The sequence below is a fragment of the Urocampus carinirostris genome, chromosome 2 (assembly GCF_059441175.1).
Source record: "Urocampus carinirostris isolate Australia breed hairy pipefish chromosome 2, RoL_Ucar_1.0, whole genome shotgun sequence".
Taxonomy (NCBI): Eukaryota; Metazoa; Chordata; class Actinopteri; order Syngnathiformes; family Syngnathidae; genus Urocampus; species Urocampus carinirostris.
This window is the reverse complement of record NC_142350.1, coordinates 61,280,275-61,302,579: the sequence shown is the minus strand read 5'-3', so window position 1 is coordinate 61,302,579 and position 22,305 is coordinate 61,280,275. Positions and strand designations below refer to the sequence as shown.

Sequence of the window (22,305 nt, the reverse complement as noted above, 5' to 3'; positions counted from 1 at the left end):
CCAGTTCAGAGTGTCCCCTGCCCACTGCCCGATGATTGCTGGGATGGGCTCCAGCACCCCCGCGACCATACTGAGGATAAGCGGTGCAGCTAATGAGATGAGATGAGATTGGTGTAGAGTATAAGATGCCTGAGTTATAGGGCAGACTTTCAAATTTCTTTGATTGGGATTTAAGGTATGCCTCATAGTCCAGAATATGCGGTAATTGCTTTCCATGAGCGCGTTCCTTTGTAGAATGTTACTCTCAACACTGGTTGCTAATGACGATGCATTCATGTGTGCAGATAAAGAACGCGGCGGCCAACGTGCTGAGGGAGACTTGGCTGATCTACAAGCACACCAAACTGATGAAGAAGATCGACCACTCCAGAGTCCGCAAGCACCAGCGCAAGTTCCTGCAGGCCATTCACCAGTAAGCGCGCTAGCAAGCATTACACGCCCACTCGCTCACACACACGGACGTAGCGCTCCAGCTAGCTTTGAAATGGGTTGCCCACGACTTCAGTGAATCATCGTCGGCTCAAAGTTCATCCAGGCAAATGCAGTTACGAGTAATCGACGTGGATTGTTCTATTACAAAAGCTTTGATCAGTGTGCCCAATGCGCTTATTGGCATACAAGTACAAAATATTCATACCTGTTAACCCAAGCCACTTGCTTCCCTTATTGAGCCATTATAAACCTTACAAACAGGGTTGGGTGGGGTTACTTTAACTGGATTACTTTCAATTACTTTTGGATTACTCCAATACCAAATATGCTAATAAAAGTCAAAAGAAACTAAATATGAATAAAATGATGACTCACAACACGTGATAAGCTTTCTCTCCTGGCTTTGATCTCCGGCAAAACTAACATCAAACGCGACAGAAACAAAATGAAATTAAATCCAAACAGCTTGCCAACATCATTTTTGCCGTTCCACGTGTTCCGTTACTCCCCAAGCCTGCAGAAAATGTAGTCATTTTATTCATATTTAGTTTCTTTTGTCTTTTATTAGCATACTTGGTATTGGAGTAATCCAAAAGTAATTGAAAGTAATCTAGTTAAAGTAACCCTACCAAACCCTGCTTACAAACACAACGCCATACCTATTTTGTCACGAGGTGGAAGTGGTGACCGGACCAGAACGGAGGCAGGAGGCAGGAAGGGAGAACTCAATTGCGTACGATCAAAGCTTTTATTTACCAAAATAAAAGTTGTCCAAAAACTCCGGGACAAAACAGAACAAAAACATTCTTACACTCAGAATGGTCAGGTACAGGTTTCCTCCGACTTAAACTAAACAGGACAAGGCATAACAGAACAGAAAAGGTGTAATGAGCCAACCCCCGCTATACCCACCACCCAACCTTAAATAGCAGCCACGCAATTAGCTGATCTGCTTCAGCTGGTGCCCAGGGGGCGGGGCAGACCGGTCGCCACGGCGACCATGACATATTTACTCACAACAAGACCCATTTTGGAGAGTAAAAACAAAATTAATTTCTGATATTTTTTTAAAAATCTGAACAAAAAATACGGCGTACACAATTAGAAATGATTAAAAAATGTTCACGTATAAGTTGACAGGAGAATATTATATAACTTTACTATATTTTTTAACAGTCAATCTGTGATATGGAGGGATAGTTTAGGCTACAAATAACTTTAAATAACTTTTTGTGACGCTATATAATTCTGATAGCAAAATTAAAAAAAAAACAATGTGAAAAGAGGGCATGTGTTTTTGATTTGTAATAAATTCAATGCATTCATTCATTCATTTAATTTATTGTCAATTTTGTTTGTATTTTTCCCATTTTTATGTATGTGTGTTTATGGGTTTGATTTGCTTGTTATATATTTGTATTTTTATTTTTTGTTACTTCACCTTTTTTATTATTTCAGTTATATTTTTTGTTTTTTCCATTTCTGGTATTTTTTTTTTCATGTTTTAAGTAAGGTTTTTGTATTTGTTTTTTTTAATTACTTCATCTAGCAAAGTTTTGATTCCAATAATATTGATTTTATTAAATTTCAGAATGTATTTATTTATTTTGGAATTTCATCGTTTTGCTTTTGGTTATTTATGTAGGTATACTTGTTGGTTACATTTTTTCTTTTATATTTTGGGAATTTATTATATTTTGTTTTGGAGTTCATTTGATTCAACTTTATATTTTAACTCTCAGTGATTTATTGAGTTATATTTGTTTTTTTTTGTTTTTTCAATTTACGGTTTTATGTTTCAACTTTTTACTGGTATTTTTTGTATTTGTTTCATACTTTATTTCTTTATTTAGGTTTTGGTTTCTATTTCTATTGATTTTTTTATTTTTTTATTAATTTTATTAATGTAGTAATATATTTCTGAATTAAATGTATTATTGGAGTTATTTGCCCTACGTGACTTCTGGCCTTTGCCAACCTAATATTTTAAAAAAGATGCAAAGACAAAGGAGAAGAGGCAGTAAAACGAACCACTGTTGAAAAATAAAAATGTATAAAATGGTATTGTTAAGTTTGAAATATAGTAGACACTCAAAATAAGGAGAAAAGACATCAATGGATTTTGAATTTGCAAGGAGGACAGATAGAAGCCTTCATATAAGAAAGTCCAACCTGTTCTAAAAACCTTCCCTTGAGACCTTTCTATATATTAAATTGCCAATGTTACAAAAAACAGATCATCCCTAAGGAGTGTGGAAATCAAAGAACAGCAGCATGATTGCCCAATAATGACAACAATGTAAATAACACATAATCAAAATAACAAGAATGAAAAATAATAGTCAAAATAACAAACAGCCCTGTCTTTCTCAGCCATCGATTTTGCATGTGTCCGATAGTAAAAACAGAACAAAAAAATAATTTATAATTACCCCCTTTTCATATTAAAGCACAGAAACAAATAAATCAATTAATCGATGATTGTAAAAAACATTCAATCATTTACTTAAATTGACAGGTATAAAGTGCAGAAAAATCCACCAGACCTTTTATATCCATTAAATGTAAATGGTCTGCATTTATAAAGCGCTTTTCAAGTCAATGAAGACCTCCCAGAGCGCTTTACAATGTGCTTCACACTTTTCCCTTTTGCACACTACCTAAGCCATGCAAGGCAACTACCTGCTATCGGGGACATTAGGGATTCAATGTCTTGCCCGGGGACACTCCGACATATAACACGGAGGAGCAGGGAATCGAACCTGTGATCCCAAGACGCTACCTCCAGAGCAAATGCCGCCCCATTGCATCCATTAATAGACTTATTTCCCAAATGTGGTAATCTAGAAGTGCAGTCACTCAGCACTTGATTATAAAAGCCATCTGATTTCTTTTTCCAAATGATCAGAACTCTCTAGTGATCGTGCTCTGGCTCCGAGAACGCCTTGGCTCTTATTTATAATTGCCTGGCAAAATTATTTAGAACTAATCGTATTCCCTTTCGTTTATTTCCCCTTAGGCGGTCATAGTGATCTCTTATTTTATTCAACCGGGGCTCTCAGAAATATATTTTTAGGTGTTCTCTGATTTACAATGGCGTAGAGGGAGAGCACACGGCGTTCCCCAATGTTTACACTCATGTATTTGTACGCAGGTAGCAACAAAAAGGTAAAGCTGGGGCAAGGTGACCACGCCGGTGTCTCATGTCGGGAGATTAATGTTTTCCAACCTATAAGGCGTACCTAAAAACCCTAAATTGGCCTAATATGGTGTTATAACCCAGCGCACTTTATATACAGCAAAATACGGTTGATAAGATTGGAAATGCATAGAGCAGGGGTCGGGAACCTATTTGACCCAAGGACACATCCATTATCTGCACCGCTTATCCTCAGTGTGGTTTCAGGCGTCCCGGAGCCCATCCTAGCTGTCTTCGGGCAGTGGGCAGGGGACACCCTGAACTAGTTGCCAGCCAGTCACAGGGCACATAGGGGACAGACAATTCACTCGCTCATCCACACCGAAGGACAATTTGGACCGGCCAATTAACCTGACATGCATGTTTTTGGAATGTTGGAGGAAACTGGAGTGCCCGGAGGAAACCCACATAAGCACGGAGAGAACATGCAAACTCCACACAGGAGGTTCGATCTATGACCTCAGAACTGTGCCGCACACGTGCTAACCACTGCGCCGCCGTGCTCCCCACCCAAGGAACCACAAAAGCAAAAATGTTAGCTTTTTTTTTTAAAAAGAGTCACAGCATATTTTTTTAAACAAAATTTAACAAAACCGCCAAACACACACTCCAGCATGTTTTTTTCACTGTGTGACGTTTGATAATTTGATAAACTGTATGAAACAATGATGAAATCAGAACCTGGGTCCTATATCAATATAAATATACCACTTACAACGTATCCCCCTTCCGCAGTTACTTCTTGAGGCTCATTTTTTCATAAATAATGGTTTCAAGGTGCAAGCAAAGTTCTTTTGCAAAAACATTCTGCAAACGAGGATCTCGACGTATCGACCTTGAGTGCAGATGCGCTGGGCGAGAAGGAATGTGTTCAGTATAGCTCCGCCCAGACCTACCTCTCACCCAATCAAATTGCTAGAGCTTCTGGGTATTTAATGTTTGTTATGTGGCTTTTTATCGAAAAGTGTCTCAACAATGAACTTAGATTGTTTAATAAAGGATTCATTAGCAATTTCCAGCCGAAACTGGGTCTGTTGGTGGATATTTGATTGTAAATTGGAGTGAAAACCGAACCCAGTCAGCAATCAGTACTGTCTCGGCTTCTCACCTGCATCGATCGGCTCTGCGAGAATCAATTGAGTCAATAAATGTGGGCTAGAGGTAAGATTTTGGGACCATGCCCAGCCAAAACCCAGGCTGAAACTTGCGCCGGGATCGCGGTTAAAATGTCAATCATTAAGTCAATCGGGATTTTCTCTCGCCGTTTTTTTTTCTCTTCATTTAGTATCCACATAGAATGTACTTACTTTTACTCAAATAATTATTTATATAAAGAACGTACTTTCTAAACTAATAGTTTAACTCCAAATCACTTAATCCAAATAATATTTTCTCCTCTTTATCAAATCAAGTTATTCCGTCGAGTTTTGTCGGGTTCGGGTCTATATATCCGCAACTCGGGTCGGGTCGGGCTGAGTTTTTTAGGCCCAATGTTACCTCTAATGTGGGCGTTCCATTTTATCTCTGAGACAGACGTACTTACGAAAAGAGACATATATGGCGCATGAGCCATAGGTTCCTGACCCCTGGCATAGAGCATACAAACGTGCGCGTCACTCCACGAGGTTTTAAGGTATACTACCGTATTTGTGCAATGATTGATCAATTGAAATACATTGCTGACCAAAATCACAAAATATTGTATACAACGAGACTCTAACCGACGTCGCAGCGGTGAGAACCACAGCACTTAGCAACTAGACCACCAGCGATACAGATGACAAATGAAAAGGTATTCAATTTTATCGCATTATCACACTATTTTTTGTCAAGACCAGAACAGAGACAGGACCCACTTGCGTGCATTTCTCATGGTGTTTTGGGGAAGAAGGGAAAGGATAGTACACACGATCCGTAGATCGCTGGTCGCGGGTAGCAGGTTGCTCAGACGCGGAAGTGGTATTTCCGTGGCGAGCGATGGTGGTGTCGAGAGCGGCAAAAACAGATCAGTAGCCGGGACGGGGGAGCAAAAATCGTGGTCAAGACAAGAAAAGGGGTCGGAGCCGGGAAACAGGCGGGAATCAGAACAGGAGAGAGTCAGGGTCGAAAAGCTTGCATAGCATAAGCTGAGGTTCGCAGAAGGACTGACAACCGGTGACAGGGAGACGGGAGTTTAAAAAGTGACAGGGTGCCAATCAGCGTCCGGGGCAGTTGGCACCAAAGGAGCGGGATCAGGTGCCTCCCATCGGTAATCATGACAATTTTTGCTTGGTGCAGGAAATAAATGTTTCAGAAGGGAGAAAAAGAAAAGTCATCCTGAAAGATATAAAAAAACGCAAAGTTCAATTCATCATCAGAAGCACCAAAGAGTTGTTTCCCATGTCATGCTTTTTGCATTCGTTTCTGGCACCCTGAAAGAAAATGGTGTGATCGTGAGATCAAAACTAATGCATTTTCAATGTCATCCATATCCATAGTGGTCTAGTGGTTACATTTCAGTGCTCACATTGTCGCAGCCTGGGTTAAATTTCCATTACACACGGTGATTTTGAGAATTAAGTCATGATTACTGATGCGGGGCACCTGAATCTGCTCCGTTGGGGCCAACAGCCGCAGACGCTGATTGGCCGTTTCCTCTTTTTTGAACCCCCGCCTTCCTGACAACACTCGTTGGATCGTCTGTGAACCTACGCCACTCGCTAGGCAAACTTTTGTAACTCCTGACTCTATCCTACCCTGTTTTCCGTCTGATTCCCGTTGCAGACCTTTTTCTGAACCCGTTTATGTTTTTGCTCCTCCGCCCATCGACCTGTTTTTTCTCACTGTCAACAACTACCTTCGCTCAACACGGAAGTGCCACTTCCGCGTTCCAGCTATCTGCTACCCGTGACTGACGATCATCGTATCGTAGATGCAAGTCCTTTTCCTCTTATGAATAAAACTGAGTAAAACGAACGCAATTGGGTCCCGTCTCCGTTCCTGGTTCATGACAGCGACATTTTCATCTGATTGATCATTGAACCGGTATAGAATACAAGTATATAAAATGCAGTTACACACAATAAATATGGTAGCTGTCACTGTCGTTTACATTTAATGTGCCTAATAAATGAAAAATATATTACACGGAATAGTGCATATATTGTGGAAAATCGATAATCATTATTCCCTTGGTTCATTTAACCTCAAGCGGTCATTTTAAACCCATATTCATTCCACCAGAGCTTTCAGAAATACTGCTTACACTCGGGTGTCTTTGATTTACAATGGCGCCCTAGAGAGAACAGACACGGCGTTCCAAAATGTTTGCCCGCTCACGCATCGGTACGTAGGAAGCGACAAAAGGTGAAGCTGGGGAAAGGTGACCTCGCAGGTTGTTGTCACACGTACCGCAGGGGATTAATCTGGCGTGCCGGCCACTGTGTACTCTTTCAACTGCATTTTTTTTCATCGTGTGTTTAGATTACGCAGTGTGAAAATGGAGCAGAGGAAGCTGAGCGACCAGGCCAACACGCTGGTGGACTTGTCAAAGGTGAGCGGCATCGTGTTGAAATTAAAATTTAGTAGACACTCGAAACGAGGAGAGAAGACATCATTGGATTTGAAAATTGCAAGGAGAACAAGGAGAGAAGCCTTATAAGGAATTGTCCATCCCCGTTCTCAGCCCTCTGCTGCACCTTCTCTTTTTATGAAATCTTCAAGGTTACAAAAAGCAGATCAGGGGTGTGGAAATCAGAGAACAGCAACATGATTGGTCGATAACGACAATGATGTAAACAGTGCATAATAGTCAAAATAATGAAAAACGGTGCGCAACAATAGTCAAAACGAACTAGCATCCTACACTATCACGTTTACTGGTGTCTAATTCTAAAGACAGAATAAACTTTATAAATAAAACAAAAAAAACTACAGAAATCATTGCATCGTAATTTAATTTTCCCAGATTTAGAATCACTTATATACTATATTATTTACTATATTTAAATGTTTTCTCCTTTTCAAGATGTATTGAAATATCTTTCTAATTTCATTATATTTCTTGAATTTGATTTTGTATCTTTTTTTTTCAATTGCGAGAGAGGTGACCGCAGGACCGGGCATGATACTTTGTAACCTGCACTCGCTGCTTCCTGATGCCAAGCCACATTCACAGAGCCAGTTGTCTTGAATTTCTCAAATCAGTCATGGCTGGCGGTGATATACAATGTGGTTGTACCCAGTAACACTGGCCCAAGTTTACGTTTCTTGTAGACAGGGTTGGGTAGGGTTACTTTAACTGGATTACTTTCAATTACTTTTGGATTACTCCAATACCAAATATGCTAATAAAAGACAAAATTAACTAAATATGAATAAAATGACTAAATTTTGTGCAGGCTTGGGGAGTAACGGAATACATGGAACGGCAAAAATGATGTTGGCAAGCTGTTTGGATTTAGTTTCATTTCGCATTTTATGTTAGTTTTGCCGGGGATCAAAGAGATCAAAGCCAGGAGAGAAAGCTTACCACGTGTTGTGAGTCATCATTTTATTTTATCTGCTTGTAGATAGACAACGACTTCTGCTCTCTGTTTCGCTATCTTCTGCTAGCTTCTTGTCGAATATCCACAATACCAAGTCTCTTCATCGTCATTGATAGTTGTTCTTTCTATGGTGTACAAATAGGAGATATTGACTGCTCGTACTACTTAGCTAGGTCACTCACAAAAACATGATGAATGTCTATTATTTACTGCTTCAATTCAAAGGACATCATTCTTTTTCTTCTCTGAAAATACCTTACGATTATCTTCTTTAGAACTCATGGCTAGGGTCACAAAGAGGACTTTCAATACGATAAAAACAAACTTGCTGCGTAATATAAGCACCTAGGCGAGATCGGGTGTCTGATGGTGGGAAGCACATGCACCAACTCGGACGGTGAGAGGTCCTGAGCAGTCTCTAGTGCAGGAGTCCCCAAATTTTTTCCTGTGGGGGCCACATAACTTTTCCATTCTCTGATGAGGGGCCGGGGTCAGTTTGTAACAGAAAAAGTGTGATGATTGCAGGAGTGCCTAAATGTAAAAATGTATTGTTTTCCAGAAAGCCACAATCAAATAACCCTTTCTGGATTCTTCACATAACAAAAGTCAGAAAATAAATAACACTATTAATGAAATAAATAATAACCAAATAACCCTCTCTAGGCTCTTCACTGAAAAAAAGCCAGGAAATCTCATCTCATCTCATTAGCCGTACCGCTTATCCTCATTAGGGTCGCGGGGGGGCTGGAGCCCATCCCAGCCATCTCCGGGCAGTGGGCAGGGGACACCCTGAACTGGTTGCCAGCCAATCGCAGGGCACACAGGGACAGACAACTCATTCGCTCATTCACACCTAGGGACAATTTGGACCGGCCAATTCACCTGAAATGCATGTTTTTGGAACGTGGGAGGAAACCGGAGTGCCCGGAGGAAACCCACGCAAGCACGAGGAGAACATACAAACTCCGCACAGGAAGTCTGGAGCTGGATTTGAACCCACGACAGGTTCCCATGACATGAACTGTGCCGCACAAGCGCTAACCACTGCCCCGCCGTGCTGCCCAAGCCAGGAAATAAATAACACTATTTATAAAATAAATAATTACCAAATAACCCTCTCTGGGTTCATTTGTTTTATTTATTTATTTTTTTGTTCTTGTTGTTTTACCTGCAAAATAGATGGTAAATGTCAGTCTCACACGACACCATTTACTTGTTGACATTAAGAGTGATTTCTTGAACAAGTCTCAATAAATAACGTGAGGTCCCATGAGACTTGCCCAAAACACCCTTCTCTGACCTGTGAGACTATGCCATCTAGTGGTGATATGTTGATACTTCACTTTTTCTGCTTTACAAAACAACACCAAAATCCCAAAATATAACATTTTAACTTGTCAACAACCCTTGTTGCGCCGTATAAAATAGTTACTAACTAATAGTTAATAATGAAAATAGTTCATAACTAAGGAACATTTTATTGCAAAAGTCCAACTTTATTATGAAATACAAATACACATTGATGAAGAAAAAAAATCAATCTTTCTGGTATTGTTCAGGGGGCCGGACCAAATGTGGAGGCGGGCCGTATCCGGCCCGCGGGCCGTAGTTTGGGGACCACTGCTCTAGTGGTAGCCTCTGGGACGGCTTGTGAACTGGATTTCCCTCTGTAAAGCGAGTGAGATTTTTGTTCAAAAGAACCCGCGTATCGAAATTCTTGTCTGTAAAGGTGCTCGTCTAAAGATGTATCACTTTACTGTCTTGGCCGCCCACCCAAGCATGGTGGCCAACTCGGCCCTACAAATGTGCAAATGCATGACCGAATGGTTTTAACCGGTTACTGGATGATGAATAGAACAGAATAAACAGAATGAACTTATCACAGAGGAACCTATTTAAAAACGTGCAGATTGTGCCATCGCCATGACGACCCACCCGTTTGTCTCTCCGTGGCAACCGGAACAAGTGCTACCGAGCAGGGATGACTGAGTGGGAATGTGAGGAGGAAAAAAAGAGAAGAGAAGAGTGTTTTGCTTTTGCGTTCTGTGACCGCGTGGGTGAGATCTGACACCAGGGTACCAGTGTGTTTTTGTGTGTGTTTTGTGTGTATACATATGTGCTTTTTTTGTTTGTGTAGTCCTTCTTTTCATTCTCTGCACTCTCGCAATGTTCCAGAGACTTCCATCAAGCCTCTTCTTTATTCCTGCATCCGCTCCACCTCGGACGTTCTTTACTCATTCCTCTCAGGCGGCCTATTTATATGTCGGCTCTTTCCAGTGTCTCGCCTTGTTACATTCAAACAACACAATATTGTCCTTTACACATTGTATAACAAGATTAAACCTCCCCCAAGGCCCAACAACAGTCGTGGAGAGAAAAAGAAGGGTCACTACAGGCTTTTCAAGTACTGTTTAGCCATACTTAGCATGGCTTTTCTTTGGTTTACAAGCTTACGGTAGCTTTGAAGGGGCATTTTCCAGTTACACTTGTAGAAGAGAAAGACATTTGTGCAAAAAAACATTGTCATTTAAACAGTTATTCCACACACTGTAGGGAGAAGATCTGTGGCCCAAGCCAGAAAGATACACATTGAACCATTTATACACTTGTCAAGACCAGAACGGAGACAGGACCCACTTGCGTTACGTTTTGCTCAGTTTTAATGGAAGAAAGAGAAAGGTTGGCGCCCACGATCCGGTAATTGCTGGACGCGGGAAGCAGGTCGCTCTTGGGACTTCCGCGGCTAGCGAGGGCGGTGTCGGGAACGGAAAACGGGTCAGTAGCTGGGACAGGAGAGCAAAAACTTGGTCGGGGTCGGAAGCGAGTCGTAAGCCAGGAAAGGAGAGTAGACGTGGTCAGAATCAAAAACGGGTCGAAGGCGGGGACAGACAGGAGCAAAAAACAGATTGGAGTCAGGGTCGAATAAAAAGGCTTGCCTAGTGTAAACTGAGGTTCGCAGACGGACTGACAACAGGGGATAGATAGGACAGAGAGCCAATCAGAGTCCGAGGCAGTTGGCGCCAAAAGAGCGGGCACAGGTGAAGCATATCGGTAATCATGACAACACTGAAAAATAACCCGAGCTGGGTCAACAAAAGACCAACCCACAACTAAATTTTGGGAGTTAATTTTGAAAGAATAAAATCCCAAATTTCGAGGTTTTTTGTATTAAGGCACCAAATTTTCCGGTTTGATAAAAGTCAACCTATGTTTGTGGGTCAATAGCGGATTGCCCCACTCTTGATCCAAATTGGCTTGTTTTTGACCCAACAAATTTGAGAGTGCATTTGAAGTATTTTCTTTTTACCATGGGTATACAAGATGAACACAGATTTGAGAAGGAAATTAAATGTTTTTGAGATGATGTGTTTGAGGAGTATGAAAGGAGTGACAAGATAGGATAGATTGAGAAATGAAATTGTGAGAGACAGAACTGGAGTAGTCGTGGAACTGAGCAAGCGTGTGGATGAGAGAGTGCTCGGTTGGTTTGGACACATGGAGAGGATGGATGAAGAGCGAATGTTGAAGAGGATCTACAGAGCAGAAGTAAATGGAAGAAGACCAAGAGGAAGGCCGCGATTGACGTGAATGGATGGTGTTATGAGTGGAAAGAGGTCTAAATATAGCGGAAGCTAGACCTCTTGTTGGTGATAGGAATGAGTGGAGAGGTGTTATGAAAGGATAGTGGGATGTTTAGACACGTATGATGCGGCAGGGGTAAACCAGTGAAAGCTGTCGGGCCCTGCTGTTGAAGAGTGTGTTGTGTCACCCTGACCCAAGTGACATGGCCACTTTCTTCTGTCCCGTTTCATCCGGAGGGACCAACTTAGGTGCCGAGGTGCTTAACTTGTTTGGGTGTTTTGGGCATTTGGGTTGGCCATGGTCCAAAGATTTTTGTGTGTTTTTTGCTATTTTTTCCCTTTTTTATTTTCTTTGTTTTTGTATGTGTCTCTTGCTGTCGGTTACCCCTCTCGAGGGATATGACCAGGGTAGATAGATAGATACAAAATGAAAGCTATTTTGATAGGCTGATCAAGTGTGCATGCAAGTATTTCCCGACTCAGGTTTACAATCTCCTCATAGGTCCTTGTCAACAAATACCAAAATCTCACAATATAACACAGTTTACTTGTCACAGTTTTGCTACTTCACGGATTTGCGTCATGCATTGTGTTTTGTATTTTGATAGAGCCTGTAAAAAAGGTTGGTTCTTTGGTATGAGTGTGTAGTAGAGTATTTAATTGTATGCTAAAGATAATAAAATAAAGGTTTTTTACTTCACAGATATCACCTATCACCAGTGTTCCCTCTACGCTGCGCACGTGCGCACGCGCGCAATTGCGCGCTGCTCGCACATTCTCAGCGCACAAGAAAATCTAGCCAGCGCACAAAAATGAGGGCTCAAAATTACTAATTAAGAAGCGACTTAAGTCAAAGTTACAGTGCATGAAGGTAAAAATACACGGGTTCCCCCGACGTTGTGTCCTAAATGAAGTATTTTGAAGTCGAAGTAGAACGAAGTTGAGTAAAGTTAGTAGAGTTTGTCGAGAACCGGCTTCTTCGGCTCGGGTCCTAAACGGCTCTTCAGGTTGTTTTTGCTTCTTTAATCCCAACATGACCAAATACTATGTAAAATTATGCACAAAATGACTTAAAGGGAGGGGGGAATAGAACAAAAAAGAAAAAAATACCAAAATGAAAAAGTAGTGAAAAGCTGAGAAAAAAAGAAAGAAAAGGAAGAGAAAAAAAGAAGGAAAAATTTAGAAAAAAGCCAGGAAAAAAGAAAAGAAAGAAAAGTAGGAAAAAAGTAAATGGAGAACAAAAAGAAAAAAGTAACAGCTCGGAAAAAATAAACACAATGAGATTTTTTTTTAAGGAATTTTTAAAAAGTAGAAAAAAAACACGGAAAAAAGAAGATAAAGTGTGTGTTGCATTCAAATAATTTCCAATTATATCAAGTGAATCTTGTGAATCCACTAAAAAATGTGATTAAGTACAGTTCTGTATCTTACAACCGACTAAATAAGCCCCCAAAAATGTTAATATTATGCAACAAAATATATCAGGAAATAAAAAGAAATGGATATCTTGTGAAAAAATTGTAAGAACAAATGACGTTTGTAAGCCGTACAACCTTTGCATGAACGATTTAATAGTACATGAGTCAATTCTTTCAAAAGAGAAAAATAATTTTGCATTGCCGGAAACTTAGCAAAATGTAACTTGATGTCAAGTTTTGGACATGTTGGATAATTAATTATCTTGCCACACTTGGGATTATGGTTGCTCACTGTTGTTTCAAGTGTTGCTCACCGACTTTGTGTGAACGCTCAGACCCGTGGAGAATTAGAAGGAACATTGCCTATGACTGGTTCTTTTTCGTACATAACCCCTGCGTTATACGAGGGACTACTGAATAAGCAAAATAAGTGAATCCCTTCTTCATCCTGGGTCCTCCTCCCTCCAGATGCAAAGCGTCATGTACGAGCTGATGTCGGAGCTCAACGACCGCAGCGAGGACCTGGAGCGCCAGATGCTGTCCCTGGAGCAGCGGGTAGAGCAGCTGACAGCCGGCTTCAATGCTTTGCCGGCGCACCTCTCCGCCACCCTCAGTGCTCAGCACGCCGCCCTGGTGCACCTCCTCCGGGAGAGAGACTCCAGGGATGCGGGGGGAGGTGCAGGAAGAGGGGAAAATGCCTCAATCTCCCCTGCTACTTCGCCAGCCTCCACCCCTGCGGTGACTACGCCGGGGTCACCTCCTCATGTGCCCCCTCCTGTGCCCCCTCCTCCTGCCCCGCCACTACCACCATCGGAGCCTCCTCTACCGGGCTCAGAGAGGAGATCTGAAGCGGGTCAGAATGGTGACGCCCCCACCTGCTGAGAGAACCCCTATAAGGGTGACAAATGAGCCCCTCAAATTGATGAAGATAGGACAACTGGGAGAAAGAATGGGAGCGCCAGCGGGAGTGATGACACTTTTTGGAGAGGTGGGGTACTTTTAAAGGTAATCCCAAACAGCCATTTTTTTAATCAAGCAAAGAACGAGTAGTGTTCCTCACCAAAATTATACAAATATGTTGCAAAATATTCCACGGACCAGGGGACTCGAGAAATGTAGTCTCAAAGATGACCCATCTGGCTTGTTTCCGGTAAAGCTGTGACATCATTGAAGTAACTTCCAAAATCCCATTAACACAACATGTGAGGCCAGCTCCGAAAAAGTGGACAAAGTTTCATTGTCCCCGATTTTATGGCTGATAATAACAAACTAATGGCTCTGACAGATATGTCTTAAAACAAACTGTTACAGTGCCAGCAATAAGAAATACAGCCGTATAAGTACCAACCAATGATTGAGGCTAGTGAGACAAGGGAGAACTTGAGATTGGCAAATAAGAGAGAAGAAGTGAACGTTTCCTGAACACAGATCAGTAGGTTGTGTTTAAGACCCTTTTCCTAAGTTTCTATCCCTTTTTCATAGAGGTAATTTTAAATTTTTCGTTATTAAGCCCAATTCGCTTATCACTCACAAAGTTTGGAACGGGACATACAAAAGACAGACTTGGTGAATATATTCACTGTTGTATAATATAGATGTTGCAATGCAAATACTACATCGATGATGCAAATATCACATGTTTATTCCCTATTGAACTGCATTCTTTATTTTTAAGTGTATTTGTGATATACTTTAGCACAAACCGAGTTTTGAGTTCCCACAAACTGCTTTCAATAACATCCACAGTGGATGTTGTCGCAGTTAGATTTTCTGAATCAGCCTGGATAGGAAACAGACAATAATTGACTGAATAATATTCAGTAGGATAATAACTATATATTAAGGCCCATTCCAACAATATGGCGACTGGTTCCCAAGCATGCTGTGTTAATCTGATGACGTCACAGAAGACAAGACATGTCATCTTCAAAATGCATTATCTCGAAAAATAATTGGAATGTATATATATATATATATATATATATATATATATATATATGTATATATACAGTGGAACCTCGGTTCTCGACCATAATCCGTTCCAGAACCCTGTTCGAAAAGCGATTTGTTCGAACACAGAAATCACTTTTCCCATTACAAATAATCTAAATCGTTTTAATCCGTTCCAACACCCTGAATGTTTACCTTTGTTTACCTTTAAGACACAAAAAACATAAATGTAACCGAGGCTAATCGTACGTTCGTGTTAGCGTAATCTTCTGTACGAAAAATTACGCTAACATGAACGTGTAAAAATTTAAAAAATGATAAAGAAAAGAATTATGAATAGGATTTTTTACCTTTGTGGTGGTCAGCAGAAGGCGCAGATGGACGGTGAGAGGGATGGAGGAGGAAGGAAAATGATTGTTCGGAAGGAGAGTCCACTTCCACAAAAACTTCGGGGAGCTCTTCTGTCTGAGGGGTGCTCACACGTTCAAATTTATTTGTTCCGGATGACTGGCTACAGGATGTTCTTTTCTCTTAAAATATCTATCTAATGACACTTGCTTCTGCCTTCTTTTTAGCACTTTTCGCAGGTGGTTCATGACAGTGTCATTAAAGTCATGATGACTCTGGTGGCTGCGGCTTCATCGGTGTGGTAAAATTCTGTAACTCAGCCCATTTGCTACACATTTGTTTAATCTCGGACGTCCCCTAGTGTATTGGAGGTGCAATTGCACCTGAGAAAATTAAAAGGAGTAAAAAAATGTGATGTGAAACATCCACCCCGGCGTTCGAACTCCGATTTTTCGAGAAATTCTTGCTTCGCTGTTTGGTCAAAAAATCGGAGTTCGAACGCCGTTACGCTAGGGTGCAATGCTGAGCGGCGTACGGGTGTTTTAGCCCCTAATTATGCCTCCGAAGAAGGTCGGTGCACGCAGGACAGGTGAAAAAAAAACAAGTTGTTCGTACAACTATTGCCTTTAAGAAAGACATAATAGCTAAATATGAAAGAGGTGTACGAATTTCCGATTTTGCTAGTGAATACAGCATAGCTAAATCTACTATCAGTACGATAAAGAATAAGGAGGCTGTGAAATCGAGTGATGCGGCTAAGGAACTTAGCGCTATAAGCAAGCAACTGCCGCAGGTTTTGGAAGAGGTTGAAAAACTTTTGATGATTTTTCTCTCCCCACCGTCCACCACAAAGGTAAGAAATCCTATTCATAATCCTTTTTTTTATTTTTACACGTTCATGTTAGCGTAATCTTTCGTACGGAAGATTACGCTAACGCGAACGTACGATTAGCCTGGGTTAGCTTCATGTTTACGTTCATGGTAAACATTCAGGGTGTTGGAACGGATTAAAACGATTTTACATTACTTTTAATGGGAAAAACGATTTCGGTGATTGAACAAATCGGTTTTCGAACAGGGTTCTGGAACGGATTATGGTCGAGAACCGAGGTTCCACTGTATTTGTTTTTAAGTGCAAAAACCACAGTCGATTTCCTCACATTTTGCATGTTTAAGAGCTTGGGATTGCCTTTAAGTGCGCTGGGAAATTTAGCAAGAGCTGCGACTCTAAAAGGTGCGGGGGCAGGAGAAGAACGTCAAGAGGCTGAGAAATGGCGCTAGGAGGTACAAAAGGATGAGGAGGAGACATAACGGGGACTAATTATGGGAACTCTGAATAAGGGGAAAAAAAAGCCTTTATCTCTTTTTTCTCTCTCTCCTTCTCTCTCTCTTTCTTTCTCTCTTTCTCCCTCCCGCCCTCCGTGCCCTTTCATCAGGAATTAATGACCATGACTTTTTATCCCTATGATGTATTTTCTATCCGAATGCTAATTGTGTGATAACGAGCATCCCTTTAACAGAAGGTTAGATCAATATGACCGGATTAAAAAAAAAAGAAGAAGAAGCAGGTGGCATGCGCGCACACAAACACACACTTTCACAACGCCCTTAAGATAACACGAGAGCCTCTACTGCCAGTGGTTGATGCACTGTCAATCTGCACACAGCACTGCCAAGCAATGTCAAAAAATATATTCGTCACTACAGGCAACAAACCATGACAATTTTTCGTCCACGACTCGGTCAGAGCACATTTTGCGTAATTAAAAAAATAATAAAAAAGCAAGGCGGGCGTCGGCAGATGTGTTGTCAGGCGCTCATCAAATATGAATGACACACGATATTCGTATTCAGGACACGCGGCGGATTAGGAATGACAGATATCATTTCATGCTTAAATAGCTTTGCACTCCGTGGCGCAACATTCCAAAAGTCCTTTCGAGGCACACGGATGAATTAGAATAGATTTGCTATAAATAATGAAAGCCCAGTTGGCGGATTATTCGTTTTTTCATGACACCGGACTTCTTGAAAAATGGAATGACAATGAACTGACTCTTGAACTTGCTGTGTACAAAAAAAGGAACGTCGGATATCTGCAGATACCAGCTTCATTTTGCGGAAATTGTGATCATAAGAGTAGCTGCCCTCTCGTCTTTGTTATGCAATCAGGATCTGGAAATTAGACAGGCAAATTTATTTGGATATTGAGTCCCATATAAGTGCCTCATAATGGTACAAAATAACCTTCCCTTTATTAAGAAAAAAAGTTAATTTGAATAATAAGCAAAAATACATGATTTTAAATGCTCATAGGTTGAGAAATTTGCATTTATTTACAAAGCATTAGGCTAATCTGTATCAATAACAAAATATAGATTAGTGTCACTGTTGCCATGGCGCCCAATTGGCCCCCGCCGTGTGGCGCCAGCCTCTGTCACGGTTGCCTTATATATAGCTGAAACTCGTTGACTGATTGGATCCCTGTCAGTATTTAAACGCTGTCTTGACAGTCGCCTTTTGTCGGTGCCTCTGCGAATCTCCGTTTTTACACAGCAAGCCCTTTTACACTTGTCCTTTGTTTTTGCCCGTTTTTGTCCTGCCACGATATGTTTGATTTCGACTTTTTCCGTTCCCGACACCGCCATCGCTCGCCAAAGGAGTCCCACTTCCACGGCTGAGCAACCTACTCCCCGCGACCAACGATCTCCGGATCAAGTTTGCGCTCCTTTCTCTCATAAAACTGTGAGTAACGTTACGCGAGTGGGTCCTGTTTCCGGTTCTGGCCCCTGACAGATAAGTAGTGATGACTCGTATTGGCTGATATCAACATGTGGCATTTCCTGATTTTTCTGACCAAACACTTTAATGAGTGTTTGTGCGCAATTTTAAAATTGGATGACTTTTCCTTAAGCAATCCTCAAGTTCTGGGATTCTGTCATGAACCGGAACAGGATCAGGACCCAAATGCGTGACGTTTCTCACACAAGCCTTTTACTTTTTACGGGAAATGGGGAGTCATGCACGTTAGGCAGCAGTCTGGCGAGGAATGACAGGAAGCCAGAGGCCGACGAGATCGATACCAATTGCCCGAGCAGATATCGGACAGATGGGATAGATAACGGACAGAAGGGGACAGACAGGATTGATAACAAAACAGGATATCCAAATTAAACAAGAAAAACTAGACAGGAACGAAACTGGAAACCGATATCAAACAGGACAAAACAAACGGAAACAAAAACAGGATATCAAAATTAAACAGGACAAACTAGACGGGAATGAACTGGAATAAACGGGAACATTACTGGAGAGGAAATACCAACAGGAAACAGGACCGAGTCAAAACCCACGTCTTGCGGGCAGAGGTTTGTTGACTGACAAAGGAAGAGTAAGAGCACTGAGCTTAAATAGACGGAAAGCAAATCTGTCATCGAGCCGAAGCTGGCACCACACGAGCGGGGCCAATTGGGCGCCATGGCAACCGTGACAGGATTTACTGAGATTTTGATACTTTAAGTGAAAAGTATCATCTGGTTCCTAAGCCCTGCTTGTTCAGCAGAATTAGCCCAGCGCTGAGTAGTGGCAATCAACTCTGTTCAACCAGATTTGACAGTTTAGAGGCAGACCCTGACATTTAGCTTTGGGGATGGTCACAATATTTCACAACAGAAAGTAGTCATGTCACAATAAGAGAAAGACAAGTTCCATCCAAGCGAAAAGATTGCAGGGTGAATTTAGCAGGATTTTGCACATATATTTTGGTATGAAAGGTCGTTGATAGCAAACTGTGGTGTAAAATAACAACAATGTATTTTCTATATACAGTACATATATACTGTTATATATATCAACACTTCCAAAATCCCATTAACACACATGTGAGGCCAGCTCAGAAACAAACACCGATTGTTGTGGACAATTTTATATATATATATATATATATATATATATATATATATATATATATATATATATATATATATATATATATATATAAAATTGCTCACATTAAGCAACATATTTTTCTCGATTAGGGTATTGTTATTTTTTGAGTAAACTAATTTTGTTTTTGTTCCTATTATCGTAGGATAATAATCTAAATTATTTGATATTGCAGATATTTTTCTTGTTTAAAATAATTCCTATTGTATCATAAGTTTTACATGTTTTTCTGATAAATAAAGTAGGTTTTAAATGTCCTTTTTTGGATTGTTATGAAAATAAACATCTTTAAAATCAGTAAACTAATCCACGAATGTAACACATTCTTTCCACTTTAAAATAACCTAAAAGGTCGCTATTTTATTATATATACATACATAATATATCTCTGAATCTCTGAATGAGAAACTGATACAGATCCATATTTATATATAGATAGATAGATAGATAGATAGATAGATAGATAGATAGATAGATAGATAGATAGATAGATAGATAGATAGATAGATAGATAGATAGATAGATAGATAGATAGATAGATAGATAGATAGATAGATAGATAGATAGATAGATAGATAGATAGATAGATAGATTTGGCATTTTTTGTGTGCAAAGTCCTACTAAATTCTTTCAAACACGCATCGTAAATGAATATAAAATGGCTACATTGTTTTGTTCTCATTCCCTGAATAATTGGAAACCGGTTCTTCTATCGAGGAGAAATGTATTGACATTTGTGTACAAACTGATTGATGGTCTTATTTTCCCCAAATCGCAGTGAAAAAAAACTGTGAACGCCAATCTTGTCCAAATTAAATGAAAACGAAGCAAACATAAATCATCAAAATCATACAATAAGCACGTCGACTTTACCCTTCTGCCATCTGTGGATGTTTCAAATTTTTGCCTTCTTTCCACCAACTATGGGTTTCCTGTCACAAACCCAAAATGCAGGCTGTGTCAAACATCTCCACCTAAACTCTGCTTGGAATGGATCCAAATAAATAGGAGTGACCGCCATACAAAAACTGAAACCCAAGGTGTGTTCAGGGATCCTCAGTCCCCAAATACTCAATTTGTAGGTCACATTATATAACAAGAAGTCAGCAGGATAGAACAAGATCTTGTTCCTATAATTGTTTTATATTTAACACCTACTAAACAACAATAAGCAGAAGTAGGATCTAGAGCACATTAGGATTTAAGTAGAAAACCTGCTGTACTTAATCCACACCAAAACGATCACGTCCAAACTAAAGAAATTATTACTATACAATAGGGGTCTCCAACTTGGTGCCCATGGGCACCCAAGTGCCCCCTGAGGCTGTCGTGCCCGCGGACCTGTTCTGAAAATGGCTCACCAGTGCTGGGTCATTGTCATTTTTTAGCAAACAGATTTTTGAGTGGTTGACTGAGTCTATTTAAACCTAATTCCAATCTTTAATCTGGGATTAACATACAGTGTCTTGCAAAATTACTTTGTGACCTTTTGCCACATATCAGACTTCAAACATAAAGATATAAGACTGTAATTTCTTGTGAAGAATCAACAATAAGTGGGACACAATCATGAAGTAGAGCACACGTTATTGGATATTTTAAACTTTTTTAACAAATACAAAACGAAAAAGTGGGTGTGCAAAATGATTCAGCCCAATTGAGTTAATACTTTGTCGTGCCATCTTTTGCTGCGAATACAGCTGCATGTTGCTCGGGGTATGTCTTTATCAGTTTTGCAAATCGAGAAACTGATATTTTTGCCCATTACTCCTTGCAAAAACAGCTCGAGCTCAGTGAGGTTGGATGGAAAGAGTTTGTGAACAGCAGTTTTCAGTTCTTTCCACAGATTCTCAATTGGATTGAGGTCTGGACTTTGACTTGGCCATTCTAACACCTTGATATGTTTTTGGGTGAACCATTCCATTGTAGCTTTTGCTTTGTGTTTTGGATCATTGTCTTGTTAGTAGACAAATCTCCATCCCAGTCTCAGGTCTTTTGCTGACTCCATCAGGTTTTCTTCCAGAATGGACCTCAGCTGTAGACCTCTGCAGTTCATCCAGAGTGATCATGGGCCTCTTGGCTTCATCTCTGATCAGTTTTCTCCTTGCAAGAGCTGAAAGTTTAGGGGGACGGCCCAGTCTTGGTAGATTTGCAGTGGTCTGATACTCCTTCCATTTCAATATCATTGCTTGGGATGTTTAAAGCTTGGGAAAACCTTTTGTATCCAAATCCAGCTTTAAACTTCTCCACAACAGTATCTCGGACCTGGCTGGTGTGTTCCTCGTTCTTCATGATGCTCTCTGCGCTTTAAACAGACCTCTGAGACAGCGCAGGTGCATTTATACAGAGACTTGATGACACACAGGGGGATTCCATTTATCATTGTTAGTCATTTAGATCAACATTGAATAATTCAGAGACCCTCACTGAACTTCTGGACAGAGTTTTGGACTGAAAGTAAAGGGGCTGAATAATTTTGCACATCCACTTTTTCGCTTTTTATTTGTTAAAAAAGTTTAGAATATCCAATAAAGTGTGTTCCACTTCTAGATTGTGTGCCACTTATTGTTGATGCTTCACAAGAAATTACAGTTTTATATCTTGATGTTTGAAGTCTGAAATTTGACAAAAGGTCACAAAGTTCAAGGGAGCCAAATAGTTTCGCAAGCCACTGTAAGTCAAGTCAAGTCATTTTTATTTGTCTAGCCCTTAATCACAAAGAGTCTCAAAGGGCTTCACAGGTTATTACACAGACTATTTTTTCAGACTATTATTACACCATCCCCTGATCTGGAACCAACATGAGGGCAAGGAAAAACTCAAAAAACCCCAACATGAGGAAAATGAAGAAACCTTGAGAAGGGACCGCACATGTGGCAGTAACAAAATAGTGATAATATGATAAG

The 22,305-nt window shown here is 40.5% G+C and overlaps 1 protein-coding gene across 1 annotated transcript in view; it reads left to right on the top strand.

Annotated features, from left to right (window-relative positions):
• kcnn3 (potassium intermediate/small conductance calcium-activated channel, subfamily N, member 3) overlaps positions 1-15,078 on the top strand; it is a 208,950-nt gene extending 193,872 nt beyond the window's left edge. Inside the window, exons 8-10 of the mRNA XM_088328117.1 lie at positions 285-412; positions 7,094-7,163; positions 13,625-15,078. Coding sequence (XP_088184243.1) covers positions 285-412; positions 7,094-7,163; positions 13,625-14,038 — 612 coding nt within the window. The 3' untranslated portion in view covers positions 14,039-15,078. The remainder of the gene's footprint in view (positions 1-284; positions 413-7,093; positions 7,164-13,624) is intronic.
• Positions 15,079-22,305: the final 7,227 nt, after the last annotated feature.